Source organism: Ursus maritimus, unplaced genomic scaffold (genome assembly GCF_017311325.1).
Source record: "Ursus maritimus isolate PB19 unplaced genomic scaffold, ASM1731132v1 scaffold_9, whole genome shotgun sequence".
In the NCBI taxonomy this organism is placed as follows: Eukaryota; Metazoa; Chordata; class Mammalia; order Carnivora; family Ursidae; genus Ursus; species Ursus maritimus.
The window spans coordinates 49,179,928-49,203,043 of record NW_024427107.1 but is presented as its reverse complement, the minus strand read 5'-3'; the positions used below and the strand labels follow the sequence as shown (position 1 = coordinate 49,203,043).

Sequence of the window (23,116 nt, the reverse complement as noted above, 5' to 3'; positions counted from 1 at the left end):
CAAAACTATTTTCTCCAAGAAACATGGGCGCTTCATTCTACCCAAAATATCACTGAGAAAATGTAACAACAAAAGGACTTATAAATAAGTAGTTCTCCCTTATAGTACTCAGCTAAAATTAATGATTAATTAATTCAGTATTTAGATTAAAAGTAAAAAAAGTCAATGAACAATGCAGATATCTTTTAATATCCAGATGCTATATATATGATATATCATCATTTATATTATTGTATTATATATCATATATATACACATATATATAGTACCAGGAAATTAAATAAATTTTTACTCTTCTTCTGACTTTCAACATTGAAGGAAAAACAACAAACTAAAGTAAATTTCGCAGGTCAAAAAAGTGTTCTTTCACTTACAAAAACCTTAAACATAAAACCAAAAAGGCAATTCCTCTAAATGGTAAAACATGATTTTATATTAATTTTCAAATTTTATTATCAACAACGATGCTGATGTAAAATAAGAATATAACTAAAACTTAGGCAAATATCTCTTGACATCTTATGTAGTCCAGGTAGAAGCAGAATGGAATCCACTTTATTACCATATGAAATTATTTCATAAATAATGAGAGAATTAGGTAATTAAATATTTTATCAAGTCTTAACATATTTCAAAAATATCTTCAGTACACTGCACACTGAAGATCTGTTGATGGTCAGCTTACAGACAAAACAGTAACTTGAGTTTATAATATGCAAAAAAGTAGTCTATATTATCATACATGTTTCATATAAATGATATCATCATGAGTCATTTCAGCACTGCATAAAATCAATCATTTTAATTTTGTTGAATGTATTAAGATAATATATCTGGGATCAGAGATGAGGTAGACAGACAAAGCTTGATCTGACCCTCATATATAAAGCACTACGTAAGTCATGGACAACATTTGTACACCCTCTGGTTCCATCGAAACCAAGAAAACACTGAGTCCCTGTAAGAACAAACTGCCTTCAAATGTTCTCTCATTTTTTCCAATAATTATGGTTTAAGAACAAAATCTATCTGATTCCAAACAAAAACTATGTTTGGGGGACTTTAAGATGGCCATAAAAGGGTGATACTACAATGTCATAGATATTATTTTTTTTCTTCCAATCTCATGAGATAAAAATTGTACAAGCCCAACATAAATACAGTCTCTATTTCTACATTCTAAAAAGAATTCCTTTCCATTTTGCATTGTTAGATGACTTACGTAAGAAAAATTTAAGGATTTTAAAATAAATGTAAAAAAAAAAAAAAAGAAGTCCTGGATCCAGGAAAACAGAGTTTGCCAAGGAACAATAATGTCATGTGGAGGGAGGGGGAGGTGGCGCAGAAGGGAAGGGAGGTCCGTGCCAAGCAAAGCTGGGGGCTGTTCAATCAGCTCTATCAGGGCTCCATCAGTGTCTCCACTCCAGCCAAATTCAGAGAAAACAAGGAGTCAAAGATTCAGGTCAATAAGCTTATAGGCGATTTGCACAAACAGTTCCTCCAGCAAGGTAAAAAACAAAGTCATATTGGCTTTTCTTTTTTATGCCTTCTCTTTGAACTCCCTGGTCCAAACACACCCTGGAAATGTCAGTGTTATATGCAAGAATTTTAAAAGCTCAGCTTCTTAATCCCGTTAAGAAAAAAGGAACTAAGTTGCCTATAAAGATCTCCTTCTTTATTGAACTCAAAGTGATTATGGTAGAACTGCCTTTTGCAGATTCTGACTCCAGTTGCCCAAGCATCAGAGGCAAAAGCATGTCATTAAAGGCAGAAGTGAGGAGGAAAGAAAGCATCACCGACTGAGAAGCGTTTATGAAATACAAGTAAATAGACTTTCCGAACTAAAAATAATAATAAAATAAAAAGAAAATAGGAAACAAAACAGTGCAGATGTTTGACACTGGATTGAATGAAAAACAAGCAGTTTCTATTCCCACAACCAAATCTGCATGGTGTTCTTTTTTCTTCTTTCAGCATTAAGGATCTAGATAATATTTTTGTTGCTTTACCTTAACCTGGAAAAGGGGGATAAATGCCAATAATCTAGGCTTGGGTTTGTTACCAAAGAGAAATATGGCTTTTCCTAAGTTATTTCTTAATTTTTAAACGAAACTACAAAACTACATAAACTGAGGAAAGAAAGAAATGGAATGTGGGGAGGGACATTTCAATGAGTCTGGCAACCCATTGGCAGAAAGAGTTACTAAGCACAATGATAAAACCAACGCTGATACTCACATCTTCTGCATTTTATCTTTCTGATACAAGGATGTGGTATTGTGGAAGGGAGCAAAGTGACTCATATCATCCTCAAACACCCCAAACTGCTCTTCCGGAAACTACATTAATGAGCTACAGATGGAGTCTCATCAAGCCCCTGGCTAAAGGGAGGATTCTGATTGGGGTTATCTGTATCTCCTGACAGCTTCCCCAAATTGCTTGTTTCCATTTCCTACTGGAACCTTTACTTTCTTCAAGCCTTTCTTTTCTAGGTATAAACAAACATGTCAGGACCATGCCTCTTCTCCCAGTTACAACTTAGCCCCCCTCTGTGGCTCACTCAAGCCTTCCATTGTGGTGGAAATCCAACAGATTCCTAGAGCAAGTTGCACAGGTATCACTACACCTCTCCTACTCCCCAGCTCTCTGCTGTCCTCTTCTGGCTTCCTGCGACACTAGCCTCATAGGTAAGATAGATTCCACCCAGAGTACTGGGAGCTCACTCCCTTTCCTCAGGTCTCTGCTCAAAGTTCACCTTCTCCATCACTCTTATAAAATCTCTCTTTCTTTCTCCCCTTTTCTCTTCTCTTCTCTTCTCTTCTCTTCTCTTCTCTTCTCTTCTCTTCTCTCTTCTCTCCCCTTCTCTTCTCTCCCCTTCTCTTCTCTCGCTTTCGCTCTCCTCTCTCTCTCTCACACACAATCATTCTATTACTCTTAACCTGTTTTGCTTTTCTTCATAGTGCTCAACATCACCCATCATGTTATACAATATGAATTTGCTTATTCATTGTCTGTCTCTCTCCCTGAGAATGAGATTGACTTTTGTCTACTGCTATATCCACAGCACCGAGAAGAGGGTCTGGCACATGCCAGATGCTTAATATATGGGTTGAGTTGAACTGATTTTATCTATTGAACAGAATTGGAAGCTTCTGCCAATCTCATTAAATATCTGTGTATGTTTGCTTTTGGGTTGGTATTAATTACGTCTGGGCTAGAGTTAAACCCAAGTCTGAGTAAGTCAGCTTTTCTTTAATATGCTATGCATTTTTTCTATTTTAAAATTCCTTTAAAATAAAAATATATCCTTTAATTTCTGCAAACAACCTGTGTCAAATATTTTCAAATGTGGTAAGAATGTCCATTGTTACACCATATCAGTCACCTTATTTTGTGGATTTCCATTATGCCCCTTTTTTTCAACCTTAATCTTTCCAGATTGAAGACACCTAATATTAATTCATCTGTCTAGGCTAAGCACTTCACCCAGTGATTTCTCTGACCATTCTCCATACATAGATCCTATGATTCAAAGTAAGGTTTGTTTCTCTTCCAAAATCAACTTTGATGGCATCATTTTCCCTTTCAGCCTTTGTTTAGAGATGACGTCACCAGGAATCAGTTTGTAGGGACCCTCACTACCTTTTCTAGATAATCATTAATAATTCAAAGTTCACTGACATCGTTTCTTTGGAGTTTTCTTTTTTTTTTTAATAATAGTATGTTCTCCTACCCTACAGTGATATTGACCTGACACTTCTCTTCCTGTTCACACATCCTGTGACATTCTCTTGGAATGTATCCCAAGAATGTCTATTTAATTTCAGTCAACAAACTTGAGTTATTTCAATGAGTGAACTCTTCCTGCAAATAATCAATAACAGCAGACCAGTTTTAGAACTGCTCCATGTCAACCCCACCATGAAACTTACTGTCTCTGTGTTTATGCAGGAATCGCTAATACAGAATATAGAAGAGTTCCCACCTGCCAGCAGGAACATACTAAAAACTTCTCCAGTTGCTTTCCAGGCCACCTAGGTTTCAATTTATATTAGTTTGCTTAGTTCGAAACATGCACTGATGTACTTCCATGTTGACTATATAAACCAGAAGAAAGGCAGAAAACAAATCACCGAAGCACATAGTCCAGTGCCACAGGAAACGTGTAGCACTTATGGACCCAGCCTTGATGTCTTCGTCATCTGTAAATTCAAGGAAATAATTCTTGCTTGTTTCCTTCCCCTCAGAGATACTGTAAGGCAAAATGCCAAATGATCTAAATTCATTGCACAAAAGAGGATGATGCAAATTGTTAGTATTGCTTTATATTTTGCTGAAATTCCTAAAATCTAAGGATAGCAAGCAACTTCGAGAAGAGCATCTTTTAATAAAGAGTTCATTTCATTCATTTGGAAGATGAAAAATAGAGACATGAAATATGCAGCTCACACAAAGTAAGAAGTGATATAAGAAACTTCAACAGAATTGTCAGGTTCCAATTTTAGGCCTGCAACTCTAACAAGGGTTTATTAAAGGTGTTCTTTTTCACCTTTAATTGTGAATATTTATGACTTAGATTCATATGATTAAGAATTTTGCACATTTCATGTTGACATAAAATTCTGACCAACATTTTGACATTTCTGTGGAATATTACATTATGACAGTGATTTGGGTCATATTTAATCACATGTTTTATAATGACTAGCAATAATACTAATAAATGCTTCAAGACTTGTAAAAAGGCCTGCCCTTTGACAACAAGGAAATAGACAGTATCTATATGAAAGTGAGGAAAATACCACAACAATAAGAGCAGAATCATTTTAAATACTGAAAATATCCTGTATAATGCAGCTCAATTTCAAAAGGAAGTAGGAACTTTTACTTATGAAGAGCTATGTCTTCATAGATACACAAAAAGCAGAGAGTTTTTCCTACTTTTTTTTTTAATAAAAAGGAAAGTCACGATGGCTTATGATTGCTTTTATACACAGCACAGTTGCTAAGATACAAATGAAGATAGACTGTAACTTTATGTGCATCCTCAGTACCCTCCGCTGACTGTCCGAATACCTTGTTTGGAACACTGAAAATATTTTAACCGTGCTTTCTGATCTGGGTTTTTAAACTACTATCCTTTGTTTAATACAAAGAAAGCATTTGATGTTCAAAAGCATTATCCCTGGAACTCAGTAAAGAAACCATGTCCTTGCTAGATTTTAATCACGTCTAGATCTTTGGCTGAAGAAACTTTCTAAAGAATCCAATTCTTTTTCATGTATACACACACACACACACACACACACACACAATTTTTATGTTGTTGTAAATGACTTACAATATGTGCAAAAATACACTTCATCAGTGACCCCAAGCTGAAGATATTTTTCTTCAGGAGAACAGTTCTTATACACTCCTGCATCATGATGGTGGCGTCATTAACCATTTACATACTTACACTCTTTTAATGCTAACCCTATCTTCTTCCCTGCAACTCAGAAGAAAACATAATTGTGTGTCACTGAGACTAATACGTGAATTTCTACAGAAAGATTAGCTTCCAGTTTTCCAGAGAGAAAATTTTCTCTTCCGATTGTNGCTAATCAACTTAAGTGAAAAATGGACGGAATCCCTACTATGATCTCAGGGGGATGCAGTATCTGTCAAAGTGCTGGCTCTCTTTTCTGCCAGTTCCTACCAACTTCAGTGAAAATCTCCTGGCCTCACATTTTATGAGAGTAAAATAATGAAATACTTTTCCTATTAAATAAGGCGACAGCAGTTTGCAATAGTTACAGTTGTATTTTTTCCGCAAAATATTATGTGAAAATGAAAATTCTTATTTCCACCTATCATTACTTTCTAGTTTCAAACTAAACATTAGGAAGTTATTTATAACATGTAATACATTAATTGTATATTTCTTTATAATTTTACATTAATTTGTATTTTAATGATATATTTAATTATATATATTTTCTCCTAAGATACTACTAACTTAAAACTTGGAGTTCTACATTCTTTTGTTAAGCATAGCCCTTCATAAATGATCACCCCAAAATGTACTCTAGTAATACCTTTCACTACTGCCTCTCTGGATTAATGAAATTGATAACGATGGCTGAATCCACATACTAACTCTTTTTATAAGAACAAGAAGAATAAGTGGTACATGCTAACTCTTGGTTCCTTCTATTTATTGTAATCCTATAACATAAGGCAGGTACTCTACCATGATTTAAAAATATATTTCCTAAAAAACAGGGAACATGAAATCTCTTCAAATACAGATTTAAACACTGCTCATTTTCAGCCAGCTTTCACATGTATTGCTGTGGCTGCTATAACCAAGAAACGGTTCTAGCACCCACAACAACTACAGAAAATACTAATTTGGTCTGAAGTCTAAGTCAACACTACCAAAGAAGGACTACTCAGGCCATACCATTCTCATTTTCAACGGAAAGCCTCCAATGTGGGAGACAAGGGCCAGGTTACAAAGTCATCTTGAGGTCTTCAAGAGTTAATGGTCAAGAAGGTTTTCTTAACTTCAGGGCAGCATGCGGCCATTCCATTTCCACAGTTTTTGGGGTTCTACTGACCACAGGGATGAGAACTGGCTGACTTCTTTTGTTTCTAACATACCAGCAACAGAAAGTCATACTGGAATTTTAACAATGTATATCAAACATATATGTGGCCCCTGAGATGGGTATTGGTGGTTTTGGGGGAAGCTAGATCATCATTCTTAATTACAGGCTGTCAAGTCTGATCAACAAACTTACACACATTAAAAAACTTGGTTTCACATCATTTCTCTGCCTAAAAAATACAGACATCCAAATAAAAATGGTAAATAACACAAACACAGACATATAGAGATAGACACGCAGTCATGCCCTCTAGGAAACGGTCATGGTAAACTCAGCAAAAGCAGCTGTTCTAAACCAACTAAGTGACCTAAATACTTAGGAGGCGACAGAGGACCCATCTTACTTGCAAAGACAGAACAGTTAAATAAGAAAAAAAAATTTAAATCATGAGAAACCTTGGACACACTTTTGAGAAAAGCAAGCAAATGAGTATACCTGCTCAATGAAGACATGGTTACTGGCAAGGCCACCTGGCTCAAAGTCAAGGGTGGAAATAAACTGACATACACTGTCTCAGGTGTTTCTTCCAGCATAATGTTAATGTGTTAAAAGACAATCTAGGACGGGAAAATAGTGTGTATTTTCTTATTTGACACAGTATTAAAAAGTACCAGCCTCAGTTTTAAAAGTCAATGTCAAACTACCTAAAGCATTCAGTTTATTTATTTTTATTTATTTTTTTTTTATTAAGTAAACTCTAAGCCCACTATGGGGCTCAAACTCACAACCCAGAGATCAAGAGTCACATGTTCTACTGACTGAGCCAGGCAGGTGCCCCTTAAGCATTCAGTTTTTAAAAGGAGTGAGCCAGAACCTTGGGGCTGGAACCAACTGCCCTATTCAGTGCTTATACTCAGTGCCTTGCAAACAACTGGCATTCATGAAATAATTGCAAAAGAATAAATGAATACATGATACACATAAAATATATTAGAATGAATTGGCCAATAAACATGAAAATATTTTTTAAATATACAAAATGACTTACTAAAGTGGGATTACTTCGTTTAGCCCTCAAAACAGCATTTTATGTTTAAAAAATTCGGCAGGTATTTTCAGACACTTGAATTACATTTTCAGCACTTCGAGCATTTTTATTGCACTCTATCAGTGCATTTTTTAAACTTTAAAAATCATCTGAGTAAACGGACTCACAGATTGCATCTAGCCATTAATGATTACCTTTGTTACAAAAGTATTCCACTTCTTCACAGCTCAGATTTTCAGGCCCAAATTCTGTAGAAAAGCTTTCCTCCAATGGAAAGTCCCCTTTTGAGATGATGTCTGTTTCCTCTGATGGACACTCTTCTTCTTCCTCTTCAATGGCATCTTCTAGCGGCCCTTGAAAAAGAATCAGGGACACTGTACCAAAAACATCCAAAGAAGACAGTGAAATAAAATCCTTTAATAGAGTCTTTTGATTAAAGTGGTGAGAAAAAAAATGTATTCTATAAATAGGCCAAGCAGTATCAGCAAGGGGACTCACACAGGATAATGCCACCTTCATATTCACAAGAAACAATGACCTATAATGAGAAGTGGAAGGAAACCAGTGCCTGGAGTTACAACGTAGAAAGCCACCTCCATCTTCAACCCTTCCCCACCCCCAATTCCAAACCCAAAGCTGCTGCTTCTTCTTCTGCTTCTTCTTCTTCTTCTTTTTTTTAATTCTCTCCCGAAGAGCAAAACTGTGCACTTTATGTTCATTTGTTAGAATTAACTGCCTGGTAAAGAGTACAAGTCTCTTTTACATCGTTGTACAATTTTACCTGAGATTTTAATAAAGATTTAAAGTAATTGAATGCATTTTAATTGAACTGAGATTTTAATAAAGTCTATACTTTTAAAAATCCATCTTAAGAGTGGATTCCAAGAAAAGATTTCATTATATGTGTTTGAGGCTTGAAGAAAAATTACATATTTTTCTCCCTGATGAAAGCATAACCCTATTCATAATTAATTGAATTTTTTCTGAAATGAAAAGTAGTTTTCTAATGAAAAAATGTAATTTGTATTTATGTGATACTTTTTCAGTAATAAAAATACAACTCCCTTAGAGTGAATGAGAGTGAGGTGCACTACATTAATGGACCTATTTTACTGAAAGGAAAGGGAGGGCTGTCGTTGTTCAAATGGGTCTAAAGTGGACTTTACGTGGGGATACCACATGGCTGGTTGTGAATCTCTGACCGCCCCACAGAAGCAAAGTGTCCGACTCATTTTACTAAGCAGAAGTCTGCATTTGTTCCTAAAAGAAGCAATGTGGCATTTTATCCAAAGAACACAATTATGGTAATTTGTACTAATTGTCACTCACACCCACAGTCTCATCAGACAGGCTAACTACTGAAAAGGCTTTGGCGGTCTCTCTCTTACTTCTCAGAAATGCGCTGGGAAATTTTCAGGGCCAAAGAAGAAATCTTATAATTTAAAAGTAGTGCACATGTTAAAAATTTATATATGTGGGGGCAAACAGGAATAGGTACATACAGCACAGGAGTGTATCTGTGGTTTTCCCAAAAGCAAGTTTTCAAAAGGGCAGAATTCATATTGAAACCCTCATGGACAAAATTAGTTGCATGGATTTAAATTAAGGGACATCCAACCAAAAATTTCTTACAGAGTTTCTTTGTCCTTTTTACAATTTATTTTTTCTCTTTTTTCCCAAAATAACAAATGTTAAGGAAAAAAGAATGCTTTAATTCCGAACGCTCTGGTAATGTACTTTCTTATACTCAAGGTGGAGAGGGAAAAAAAGACCCATCACAGATTTTTGCACAAACTACATTCAAAAGTCATGGGTCTCATATTAATTTTTATCTCTTATTCATTATTTCAAGTTTAAAAGCATACTTTTTTTAACTCTTAAAACAATTATGTCAAGTAGCAAGTATGCAGAGAATACACAAATAGTAATATTGTAAAATATTATAATCATTAGAACATTTATCTGATAATTCTAATTATTAATTCTGAGTCTAATGAAGAATAGAATAGATTATTTTCCATTTTTTTTCAAACAACTTAATTGGAATAACAATTTTGGTCAAAATAAGACATGTGAAGCTGTCTCATTTGATTTCAAGTAAAATCTCAAAGCACTTTTTTATGTTATCTTTAAAATAACTCAATGAATCAGGTATGAGAATTAATACTATTTTTATTTTGTAGACGTGGAAGATAAAGTTCAGGAAGTTAGCTAACCAGAATAAGATTAGACTCTAATAAGTGAAAAAAATTGATGCAAAAACCCAAGATTTTAAAATATCTTTTATTAATATACCATACTACTATGCAAAATATACTTCGGTAGTTACAGACACAATCCTTCACAAATAAATCAATAAAACACAAAAATCTTCTGAAACGTTTAGTACATATTAGCCTATTTATTTATAAATGCTTAAAATTTATGTCTTTAAAAATTGAGAAACCTCTTGTTGCTCTTCTAAGATTACTGAGAATATATGTTACAAAGTTATTAGATCCCCTCCCCAGAAAAATCAGGAAGATCTTCTTGCAGATTTTACCAAAACTAAAATAGTTGGTTACTAATATTTAATTATTTACATAATTTATATCCATACTAAATATCAGTCTGCAAAGAAACTGCCTTAATAGCAGTTATAGCAGAAATGACAATATATATTTTTTCTGGAATATTTGCTCTAAGTTTTGCTAACAAAGAATAACTCTCTAGTTGTAAAATAAATAGTTTAAATAATTCACATCTATTTTAGTGAATTTCTTTTTTTCCCCCCTCATCTCTGGATGCTCTTCAATTACAAAAGCCTATATATTAAAAAGATAATTCATGTATATTGTAGGAATAAAATCAATAGTGATAAAAATGCTTTCTTTTTTAAAAAAATTAAATTCTGAGCATACATGCTAACATTCTTAGGATTTTTATTCAAGATAATATGTAACTGAACAATTATTTAAAATAGTCAATGACAACGAATTGGCTTTTATAGTATGTCAAATTCAAACTTAACAGTTTTAGTAAAAATTAAATGGAAAAGCTCATGTGAAAATTTGATAGGAAACAAAACAACTGTGCTTAATAAACCTCTAACCAAGCCATCCCTGTTATGGTTATATATGTATATTTATATTTTATTTATCAAAGATTATGGTAAGATCTTAATTGATAATATAGTATTCTATATTCCAGGGGCTCTTTTATTTTATACACTGGCTATCGATATGCAATTTCAAGCATAAAATTGAAAAGAAGCACTTATTTTCAAAACCAAACTACAAAAGCCCAAATGAAAGGTGAAAAATTCTTGAGCTCGTTGTTCAAAATACACGAGATCTCATTGCCAATATTTAGAACAGGCCACAGAAAGGTGATTTAATGGCCAACTTGTATTTCTCCCAAAGCAAGTGTCAGATTTATATAATTTGCTGTACTTTAAATGTGAAATTACGAACCATTCCTTTCACCATGCTATCATATCAGGCTCTGGCAAAAAAGGGTTTCTCTTAAAATGCATAGTATTTACGGTTTAAGATCAGATCGCACCCTACTCTCTATATTGCATGTTTCTTTAACAGGAAAACCTTACAGATAATCGGTGGCCATAAACTAACATTTTAAAAGGGTAAGAGACACTTGAAGCACAAGTATAATTAATAGCAGCAATGAAGGAGGGAATGAAGGAACCTCGTGTGTATGGATTAGTGGGCACAGAAGTCCACTTCAGAAAAATCACCACACATAATTTGACACAAATAATAATATCTACTCAGAAAAGGCTCACGACTGAGCTCCATGTGCCCTCATGGAGAAAATTACTTCTGATTGAGGCCACTTGGCAGGCAAGTGTAAGGAAATCTGAATTCCAGCTCCTCAACTGCCTCTGATTTATAGATATTTAAACACAGTTGCCAGAATTAATAGTCTTAATGTGTATAAATATAAATATTTACCTCACTTTAAAATGCTAATAATTAGCTGTATATCCTAAAGCTATGAATACAATGGTGCTGTATGTCAGGCCCATGATGCTGTTAATCGTCTCTCAGAAGAGTAGGCATCCTTCCACATTTTATACTCGATGAAGGACAGAGATTACTGGGAGATGCAGGTGGGCACAAAGTAATACCTCCATTTTCAGGGAGGGAAATAACTGGGTACTTGGGAACCATTTGAATGGACCACAGCTACCTTTGCCCTCTAAAGATAAAGCTGAAGCTAAGAAGATTCACAACACCTGACAATACGGATTGCCATCCAGTGCATGGTACAGCCTTTCATTCAGCTAGTACCAAGAGCTGTATTACAAAAGCTGCACCTAAGTGTGGGAAAATTTTTCACTTGGTGGTTGTTTCTATGATATGCACTTGGTAAGGGCAAATGGGATGTTCAAAATTAAGTAGTCCCAGCTTATATACTGGTAGCATAATTATTGAATAAAATGAAGATAAAGAATGGGATGGTTAAGAAACAGTTTGAGAAGTACTTACTCCCTAGATAAATAAATTAATGAGAAAAATATTGCTACAGTTTCAGGTGGTTAAAGAAATCCCTGAAGCCTACCCATACCCTCTGGAGTAAGAGCTAGAAGGCGACAAAGAACACTTAAAGGAATAATAATAATTAAAAAAATCTATCTATCTATCTATCTATCTATCTAACAATGAGAATTCAGAGGAAAGAAGATTAAAATAAGCAATACTATGAGGACTTTCAAGAAATATTAAGGACCAACATAGTAAATATTAAATCAAATATATGTGTTTTCCAACATATATTGTCTCAATCAATAACTTCCTACTATGGCAGCCTACTATAAATTAGACCAACCTTCACCTTAATGTCAGATTGTCTTCATTCATATAAATTCAAAGCACTTCAGAAAAAAGCACCCAAGAAAGAAATTAAATTATGCAGAAATTAATATACATTGCCAAGTATGAGAGGAGAAAGAAATGCCAAATTCTATGGTTTCGATGCACTATCCCCCAAAAGAGGTCCTTTCTCTCACTGGCATTAATTTATTAGAAATTATTTCAGTTTGGTTTTGTGTGCCTTCTGATTAAAACAAGAAAAACACATTGTCATAATGGAACTATAGAAAGCATTCAACCTCCTCCCCATGCATTAATATTCTAAGCAGTCTAGAGGCTGCACAAGACTAGCCACCTAGCAAAATGAGACTGTTTCAGAATACTGGGCAGCCTTGATTGCAACTGACAGGTGGGAAGAAAGTCACATTAAAATATTATCATTCCCAATAATTACAATAATCCATCATAGCGTGCTCAGAAATTCTACTAGGTGAGTTTCTTCTGAAAACATACAAATATTTCCAAACCTTTTTATTTCGGGCTTCTTAATGTATGACATTTCAGATCATTTTTATATCTGATAGTGTTATTAATATTAAAACTTCCATCACAAACTTTATATCATTTTACTCATGCACAGAACAAAGAATGCATACCAATGGAATAATGGAATAAATTTCTCAAAATATTAATAAATTAATGAAAATGAAAATGATGTTGTCGCCAAGTTGCCAACTCCTATTTCATGTTCCTTTAAAGTCATTTGCAAAAGATCTACTCAGACAAAGAAATAAGAAGGTATGCAAAACCTTCTAATATATATAAAACATAGGGATCTCTAAACCAGACAATTAAAGCAATAATATATACCAGGCTTTAATTAATACATAATAATTGAGCCACATTTATCATGTGATGCTACCTTTCAAAAGGCAAATATGAAAATATACACTAGGGATAGACAAATCCTAGCTCACACTTAATATTCAATACACAAATGTGTCAAAATTGTATACAGGCATGCTCTATTTTAATTGATACGTAAAAGGAGTTACAATAGAATTTCCATTCTAAAATTATGTTACACTTTCTATATGTGATGGAAATGAGGCAGTGGATTGATGTTTAAATTGGATGCCTTATTGCTTAATGAATGCCCTTGTATTCTAGCCTCAGAGTTCTTTGTTAAATTCGGAATGATTTTCATAAAACACAAAATACAAGAAAGATTTTACATCTAATAAGATGATTTTAAGAAAGATTTTAGGTTTCATACATTCTGTACATATATGGCCTGCCTGTTCAATCAGAAATGGGAAATAACAACTCAACTCTAAATCAAAAAGCAGAAATCCACAAAAATGTGCACCTTCCCATCTCATTAGGGAGTAGGAACATTTCTATCTTCAGAGTACTAACATCTTTTTACCTATTTGATCTGGGGCAGATTCTGTGGCTTTCAGTAGTTCCTCCCTTAGAGTTTTCAACTGCTAGACTCAGACTTCCTTATGAATCATCATTACCCTGTAGGCACACCTCAAAATGCTTCTCACTCAGTTCCTATTACATTTGTCTCATGCATATCCCACAGCGCCATTTAATGAGAAGGGGCAGGGAAGAGGGATCTCTTTGGACAGTGCAAATCCGTACTAACTCATGTAATTGAGCTTAACAGCAAGAATAAAGCCTTATTTCTGTAGTCAAAAAAAAAAAATAGTATTTAAACGAGCAAGTTCTTCCTGCAGTCACTCACTTTTAACAATAGTTGCATCAGGGGATCTAGTAGGAAGGAAACATTTTTATTAATTTTTCTCTTATCTCCCAGAAGAATGTTGATTTTTTTCATTTGCGTTTGTTGCCTGCAGGTAGCAGACCAGAGAATCATATAGTAGAAATACTTCTTTTTGATTAATTTCTTTCCATGTGTTATGTTATTTCTTATATATAATTGATTTTGGGCTTTGCTCATAGCTGTACATCTTTTTCATATCTACACCAACTGCTGTCCTTCAATCTAAAAAGTTGAAGGAAATTACCTGAATTTTGTTAAGTTTATTAAAAATGAGATCTGTGAATATTTAAATTGAGTTTTGAAATGTTAATGCAAAAAAAGATATTAGAGAATTTTTAATGGAGGGTTCAAATCTGACCATATTCCATTGTAAAAAGAAGGGAAGGGGGTCAAGTTATATTCAAATTGTTTCTTTAGGGGGAAAAAAACGAATTCTTTGATTTTATAAAAATAGAGTAATGTTCTTTGCTGCAAGGTCTTTAGCCATTTTTATAGATGGCAGTATTAATACTTCTTATGTATAAATCTGAAAACAATTTAAATTCTTTAATTCCCCCTGCCCTGAAATGCTTTGTTTTGGAAGACTTCACATTAACTGAATATAAAGTTAACAAGAAAATAGCAATTTTGCTGCTGGCGAGCAGCAACTAATCTTACATAGTAGACTAACCACTGATACCACTGCTACCACAGGAAAAATAAAGTCAGATGAGGAAATATGACAAATTTGAACTGGAATCTCTAATGACCACTCTCAGGAAGTAACTCAGGCATTGAAAAAATTCAGTTCATTAGTAAATGCCTTGTGCATTGACCCAGGAAGTTAGTGACAGAGATGGCATTGAAATTCAAATATTTTGTAATCAGGTCTCCCTCCAGAGCCCCATAAAGCCATTCTCAGTTTACTGAAGATGGTAACTCTATCATAAAGAAATATGAGAGTATATTCATCACTAAAACAATATATTTTTATATGATTGTGATGTATTTCAATAATAAAAAGCCCCTAATTGGTAATAAGCACAAAAGATGAAAGGCTTATATATTATTTTGTTCTCTTTATGAGACTTCCGTGTATTCATTTATTCATTCTTTCTTTATTCATTTAACCAGTATTTCTTGAGGGTGAGGAACATGGCAGGCACTGTGTTAGGTCCCAGGAATTTTTCCCCCAAGTGAATACTGCTCTCACAACAAAAACATCACATGTTACCCAAGATATGTATATAGCACACTGGATCTTTAAAAGCCCTATGAGTAAGAAAGGAAAGGATCTGAACCTATCCACAGAGCCTCTTATAAATGATATGATTATTAAGTAAATTAATCGAGACCCACAACCTTATAGACTTATACAAGAAAAAAATATCCATTTTCTATATTTCTGTTATTTTTTATTTGACACACAATATTATAGGAGTTTTAGGTGTACAACATAGTGATTCAACTTCTCTATATGTTATACTATAGTCACCACAAGTGTACCTACATCTGTCACCATACAACACTATTACAATGCCATTGACTATAGTCCCTATTCTATACCTTGTATTCTTGTGGCTTATCCATTCCACAACTGAAAACCTGTATCCCAATTCCGGATTTCATGAAATACTAACTACAAAGCTGTAGTAACCAAAACAGTATGGTACTGGTACAAGAACAGACACATAGATCACATAGGACAGAACAGACAGCCCCTAAAGAAACCCATACTTTCATGGTCGATTAATCTACGACAAAGAAGGCAAGAAGATACAGTGAGGAAAAGACAAGTCTCTTCAATAAATAGTGCTGGGAAAACTGGACAGCTACATGCAAGAGAATAAAACTGGACTGCTTTCTAACAGCAGACACAAAAATAAACTCAAAATGAATTAAAGACCTAAATATCAGACCTAAAACCATAAAAATCCTAGAAGAGAACCCAGGCAGTAATTTCTCTGACACTGGCCACAGTAACATTTTCCTAGATATGTCTGCTGCGGCAAGGGAAACAAAAGCAAAAATAAACTATTGGGACTACGGCAATATACACTTTCTTGAGAAATGTCAAAGCACCATCGAACTACAGTCAGTAGTCTTAGCTAACAAAGTAAATTCTACAAAACTAGTCGATAGCATCCTAATTAGTTACATAACAAAGTTAAATTAGTACAAGCAAAAGAGATGTGATTTTTAAAAATCATCTTATTTAAGTAGAGATATAAAAGAATAGGGAAAAAGCACTTGTAGTCTCTTGACTCTAGAACGGATATATATCTCTCTTCCTAAAGCGAATCAAAGATAATGTGTATGTTGAATTTTTAAAAGTCAGCTTCAAAAGCACTAGACGGTGGATACTAAACAAAGCATTCTGATGATTAACTTTCTTACGCAATCTTGTAAGGCAAAGATGAATCAAGCATGGTCCTTAAAAACGTTCAGTATGCACTTCTTTGTCTCACATGCAACATATTTGTCTCATATGAAAATATCCAGTAGATATAGCTACATGCAGGAAATGAAGGAAAAATATTCCTTGCAAAAAAATTCATTGCAGAGCTTTGCAGGAAAAATTTAATTAGAAGAGAAAGTCAACAAAAATATTTGCATCATGTTTGGGTCATTGTATATATAAACTTTTTTTTCTTCTTAACTAATAAAATTGGAATCTAACTTCCATCTCACCAAATAGATCAATTTCCCTTTTTTCAATCCTTCATTTCAGTAACACCCTTCTTATCCTCCTTTATTAAAATGATTCTTTATTTGTAAAATTAATTGTTGATTGAACCTTCTGGAAAAAAAATATAAAATAACTGCTCTTGAAATAATGCCTGACTTCACTGGCTGATTACAATTCGTCTGTCAGCAAGCAGTGGTTCTCCAAGTGTCATCGCTACACCAGCAGCATGAGTATCATCTGAGACCTTGTTAGAAACTCCAAATTAATTATCAGACTCTACCTCAGATCTGACTTTGGAAACTCTGAGGGTGGAGCTAATCTATTCGTGTCTGACAAAGCCTGCAGGTGATTCTGATGCACGTCCACGTTGAGCTCAACTAGGCCGGAACAGAAATGCTATACAGAAGTTACTTTGCAACAGCAGCAATTATATTGATTATTGTCATTTAATAGAAACAGTATGACATCTTGCATTTAATACAAGATTCTTGCCTCAACTGTGGACGGACACCTTGTATACTGAAGCGGGTGGTCTGTAATCAAACTACTTTTCACCTGGGTAACTCAATGTAGTCACTCCTGGTTAGTGGCAGGTTAGGTTTACTTATTTAGTTCTGGTGAATTGTTCTCCCAAATAATGCTAGAGAGTCCAGAAAATGCTCAAATTACATCGTTTGAGAGACTGGGATGGCATGGGATAAACTGCAGCCACTTTCAGGCTGATCCCAAATGTTGCTTCATACGCTTCCAAGAGTCCTGGGTAATGCAAACTGCCGACCAGGGAGTTGTTTTACTAACAAAACCCCTCCTACGTGTCTGGCTATGGTATAGAAAGAAAGTCTTTATGTAAATGGACAGCATACCAATTTTTAAAAATTAAGGTCTTGCAGGTTGAGCGTCTTCAAGACCAAGAGCCTCAAATAGCACAGTGTTTTCCTCAACCTCTTCTTCTGAGGATCTAGCATTTCGAGAGATAAGAGGAAGGGCACTCTGCCCGGGCAGAGCTGGCCAATCAATCAGTGGCAATCAGTGTGAAGCGAGCAGTCCCAGCCAGGTCACGCACAGTCCCTTGCTCATCATCCCTTGCTCCAACCCCTTATTATCATCAGGACGGTAGTAACCCAAGTGTGATCTGTACGATTTCGTGGAGCAGCACCGCGGCCAACCCTCACGGCCAACCCTCACGGCTGACGTACGTCGGCGGCTCACAATCCTGCATGTCCTAGCACCACCACCTTGAACCAAAGAGTCAAGGTGAGGGCAGCTACAGAAATCTGTTCCATTTTTCACAAATAGGTGTGGCCTCCTGCTCCTGGAAAGCTGCCAATTTGGCCCTCCGTTTGGGTTTGACACAGTAAAGAATGATGAATATTCTTTCTAAGCCTGTACGGTCCTGCACACAGGTTATTTGCAACAGACAGAAAAAAAAAATTCTCACACAAAACAAAGCATTGTTGTGGCTCCTGTGTATCGGTTGGAATACCAACTTTATAAGAATTTGCCTAATTTCACAGGTGTATATGTAATTTTCCAAATTTCCATTCTGGCAGATCTCTTTCATCTTTGGGGGATGAAGAAAAACACATCTGTGGTTGCAAAAGCCCAGCTCTAAGAAGGGGGCTCTGTGAGCAGAGGTACAAACAAAATCAAGTTCACTTCACTCTAATTGTGACATGCCCTGGGATACATATCCAAAGGGCCTTTTATAACAAGTGTCCTATGCTGTCATTAAACCCCCATAAAGCTACCTTGATTCAGTACTTGTGAACATCTCAAGAGGCCCCAGAAAGCACTTCCCCATAAAATATATCTTCAAAAAGACTTTTACTTTATACTAGCACATTAAAAGAGTGTCTAAAGACACACAGGCACTCGATACAGCTATATTTTTAAGAAGAACACTTACTCTCTGGAGCATTAGGAGAGCAGGGAGGGTGCCGGTGATAACAAAGCCAGCTTATCCACACTGCTCCAGCGTCGCAACCTGGAGGAAGCGTCTAAGGGCTCTCTTAAAAACAAAATATCCTCTGCCTTTGGCAACAAAGCCTACTATAGAATAAAAGCAAGCACCTTTACAGGCAGAAGTTATAGGGTGAGCCAAAAGGTGGAGAGCACACATAAATGAGCTCTCCTCTGGTGCCTCACAGCACTCCCGGACCTGCGTCGTAAACCTGCGCCAGCCGGCGGGAGACCTATTCCCGCGCTTCCGGCAAACACATCCCCGCGCTTCCGGCAAAAGCGTCTGGACAGCATCCTATGTGGGAAGAAAAACGCGCATGGTAGCTTCTTTTCCATCTAAGTGGAATTTCATTTTTTCCTTTAAATTGCAAGAGTAAAAATGCATTCCCTAACTTTTGAAGGTGGTAAGTTATAAAGTTCTTGTTTCAGTATTGATTATACAGCTATACTTAATGAAGACCTAGAAAGGTCCTCACCAGCAGCTACTCACCCCTGAACACCCTCTCACTTCAACCAAAGAAATGCACATCTCTTCCCTCCAAATAGAAATTTTTATGATATCAGACTTATCAGGACTTACCTAATATTCGCTGCACTGGCAACAAGTACAGGGGAATTTGCACTCTGAAACCCATGGTCTCTAACTCTCAGAAACAAATACATCTAACTTAAATCATCTAGAAATAAGTGTTTTCCTGTTTTCAAATAAAGATTTGCCTTAAATATGGATGTGTTGTTTTTTATTTAATTTGCTTTTGGTTTCTTTTTGTTGTTGTTCTTGGTTGTTATTTTTTTTCTATTGGGCAATTACTACTTAGAACCAGTATAGTGTAAATGGCGTGATGCAAAATATGTGGATGAATTTTCTATGTTAATCATCTTCACCCAGTTCAGATACTATGTTCTACATTGTTTAGAAAAATAATTGTATGGGCCCCTTACCCCCATGTTTTTATATACCTAAAATATTTTACTCTTGGCTTGTTAAAATATAAACAAGGAAATTCTACCAGCAAATGTAATAAATTAAATGAATGGATGGCACTGCCATTGACTGTTACCTATAGCACTCAGTCGGATTCCCCCTGGAGCTGTTATTATCCTCTGCTTTCTGACAGCCAAAGGAGAGGAAGTACCTGTCACCCAGCACCACCCCACACCATGCCATCTTCCCCATTCCAGGGTTCTATCTTCGAGTCAGGCTAACATTTGGCTCAAGTACCAAGGAGTATGGAAAAGGTGTGTGAAAACAAACTCTGATTCCCTCTGCATTCCTGGAGGAAAATCCTGGTGCCTATCATTGGTTCCACCATCCTCCTCCATGTTGCCAGTCTTATCCTCTAGACTCTATTGTAACGGACACAAACATCAGTGTGAATTAGATTCACTCTAAAGTTTTGATTAAAATGAAGACTTTAAAGCCTCACTCCCCAAACTTTAGCAGCTTGAGGACAGGACCCAGGAATCAGCACTTTAATCCTGCTCCCCAAGCTATTCTAATACAGACCACATGTTGGGACACAACTGATATGTTCCAAACCAGTGGAAAGAGGAAAGTGAAGCAGATCTGAGTTATGACATTCCTACAACAGTATGCAGGGCAAGATAAGAGTGGACCATTATCTGTCATCTGTAAATCCATGAGGTCATTTTGTTCCTCTATATTTAGTTCTACTTTGCTGAAGAACACCTTATCCTATACTGGGGGCTATGTTGTATGCACTGACAGAAAACTCCACTCATTAATTCTGTAGCATCATTTTCTGTGCAGCCTCCTACCCACGTCTGAAGAGACATACAATATCAATTTGGCCAGATATTTTATCCATCGCACTTGAGAATTATTCAAGTACCATATGGAGATTTGGCTGATGGAGGAGTTGTGGGGAATTCCATCCCATCATGCTTCCCGTGCTCTTTGGAAATTAAGCTGCGACACAAATGAGGCAGTTCTAAATTAGATCGTGGAAATCGTTACCTCTTTCTTTGTTTGTTGTAGTTGTTTTTGTTGTTGTTGTTGTTGTTTACAATAAGTGGCCTCCTATGAAAAGTTAGTGAGGGACTGGGGAGGAGCACAGGTAGATGTGATCTTTTTATGAGCTGTTGATAAGTTGAGGATCTAAAATATTCTCATGAAATCTGCCAGGATTTCATACACAGCTACTGGAAATTTCACAAACTCTTTGAAAGAAGCAATATGTGACGTGGGGAATAAAGTGCAAAGTGTATGTGCATGCATGTTTGGCAAGGTTGCAGAATTGTGAGAGAAGTTCCTTCAAGGAGGAAGTTAGAGATAGTCTGACTGTATTTAACACAACTCAAAGCAAGCCAAGTTTCCCTAATTTGGTAAAGGCACTTAAGAACTATACAAATCAGCAAGGCAAATATAAGAAAGGAATAATTCAGATTCAGACTGTGTTGAGTTACAAATTTTTAAAGCAGCCTCTCTTGTTACAATATAAAAGATGGAGCAACATCTTGTGTATATAGGATCACTGAGGAAAGAGACATTAAAACAAATAAAAAAGAATGTGACAGATCATTAACTCAACCATTAAAGCTTAAATAAATTTAGAACAAAGAAGGAAAAAGGAATCAATCTGTTAGGATAAAAAAAAACTTTCTAAAATAGGTTAGGTAAAAATCTATTTTCTATACTATAGAAGTTCATTTCTAAGAATATGTGTGAATGAATAAGGACACAATGCTGCTCCTTTAAAACCCCTATGAAATTGGCTGAAGCAACAACAATACACAAAGAACAAGAAAGAACATTTCCTGATTGTGGGGGGGGAACCACTTATCGTTCAGCTTCCTAAATCATTTAGATCTTTTCTCTGAACTATTTTCATTTTCTATTATTTGTAAGAAGAACCTAGGACCAATTGCCAAATCTGCATTTTATCAATAGTCGCAAAAGTCCCTTAGAATGACTAGCCTCCTACATGGATTGCAATTTGGATCCCTTTGCAATACCAGTGAGATCACAAATCCACCAGGAATTCTTACTGATAAGGAGAAAATATCATGAACTAAGTTATCTACCTGCCTCTAGCCAGGAACCATGCACGACACTCTACTCTATATCATCCTGGCTTTGCCGTCTCTACCTCTGAAAAGGAGAAAGAACCAACAACCAGGACAAGGCAGAGGAAGAGGACAAAAATCCAAGAGTGTGCTATCTTCTGCTTTACAGCCTAGATGTCTCTGTTCTTTCATCATCTCATAGAATATAAATTAAGGGCCCTAGGAGTGAGGGGTTCAAGAGGGGGGAGAAATTTGGGACATAAGACAAACAATACATTAATGACTAAGAAAAGAAAGCCTTCCCTGTCTTCCCAGAATTTAATAATATTTTTTAAATGCACTTCATGTTTTCAGTTAAGATTTTAAAGACATTCTTTCAAATAAATTAAATACATAATAAGAAAAGACTGTTAACAATAAAATCTCAATAATCAAAATAAAAAGTGTAATGGTAAGCAATACATAGCACACCTGACGGTCCAGAACAATTGAATTAGTGATGCTGATGATAAACAATGAGAAATCACATGAGAATGCAGAGAAAGATAAAAACAGGTTAAAAAGAGAAGTGAGGGGCGCCTGGGTGGCACAACGGTTAAGTGTCTGCCTTCGGCTCAGGGCGTGATCCCGGCGTTGTGGGATCGAGCCCCACATCAGGCTCCTCTGCTATGAGCCTGCTTCTTCCTCTCCCACTCCCCCTGCTTGTGTTCCCTCTCTCGCTGGCTCTCTCTATCTCTGTCAAATAAATAAATAAAATCTTAAAAAAAAAAAAAAGTGAGAAAGGAAGACTGGTTACAAAGCTGCAACCCACTAATAGTAGATGATCCTAAATTTAAGTAAACTTAGGAAACAATGAAGTGACAATATGTATAATATTCAGAATTTCCATGTATTAAGAATTTCAAGACCTGAAGAAAGCCCTCCTAATATGAGATTAATACCCAAAATCAATATCAAGTACATCTTTGTTATATCTTCAAAGAGCAAAACTAAAGAAAGAATTGTCTTTTTTATCTCCAAATCTATCTTTCTGATCTCAAAGCTACCAAAGTAGATGACCTAAAAAGAATTAAATAAATGGCAAAAAGCCGAAGGGAAAGCTAGTATTAACTCACAGGGAAAAGCTGTAAAAACTATATATTCAGTTGACTCTGAAATTTATATGTGAGGTTGACCAAAACAGTTTCAGGTCTGCTGGGTCTCAGAAACAACATC

General features: G+C 35.6%; 1 protein-coding gene across 2 annotated transcripts in view; it reads right to left on the bottom strand.

The window, feature by feature from the left end:
• Positions 1-23,116, bottom strand: part of ZFPM2 (zinc finger protein, FOG family member 2) — a 442,921-nt gene that overhangs the window by 341,141 nt on the left and 78,664 nt on the right. The window contains exon 2 of one of the 2 annotated variants that reach the window (XM_040625722.1): positions 7,839-7,997. The exons of the other annotated variant lie outside the window; for it this stretch is intronic. Within the exon in view, the coding sequence (XP_040481656.1) occupies positions 7,839-7,997 (159 nt within the window). The remainder of the gene's footprint in view (positions 1-7,838; positions 7,998-23,116) is intronic. 2 annotated transcript variants of the gene reach the window in all.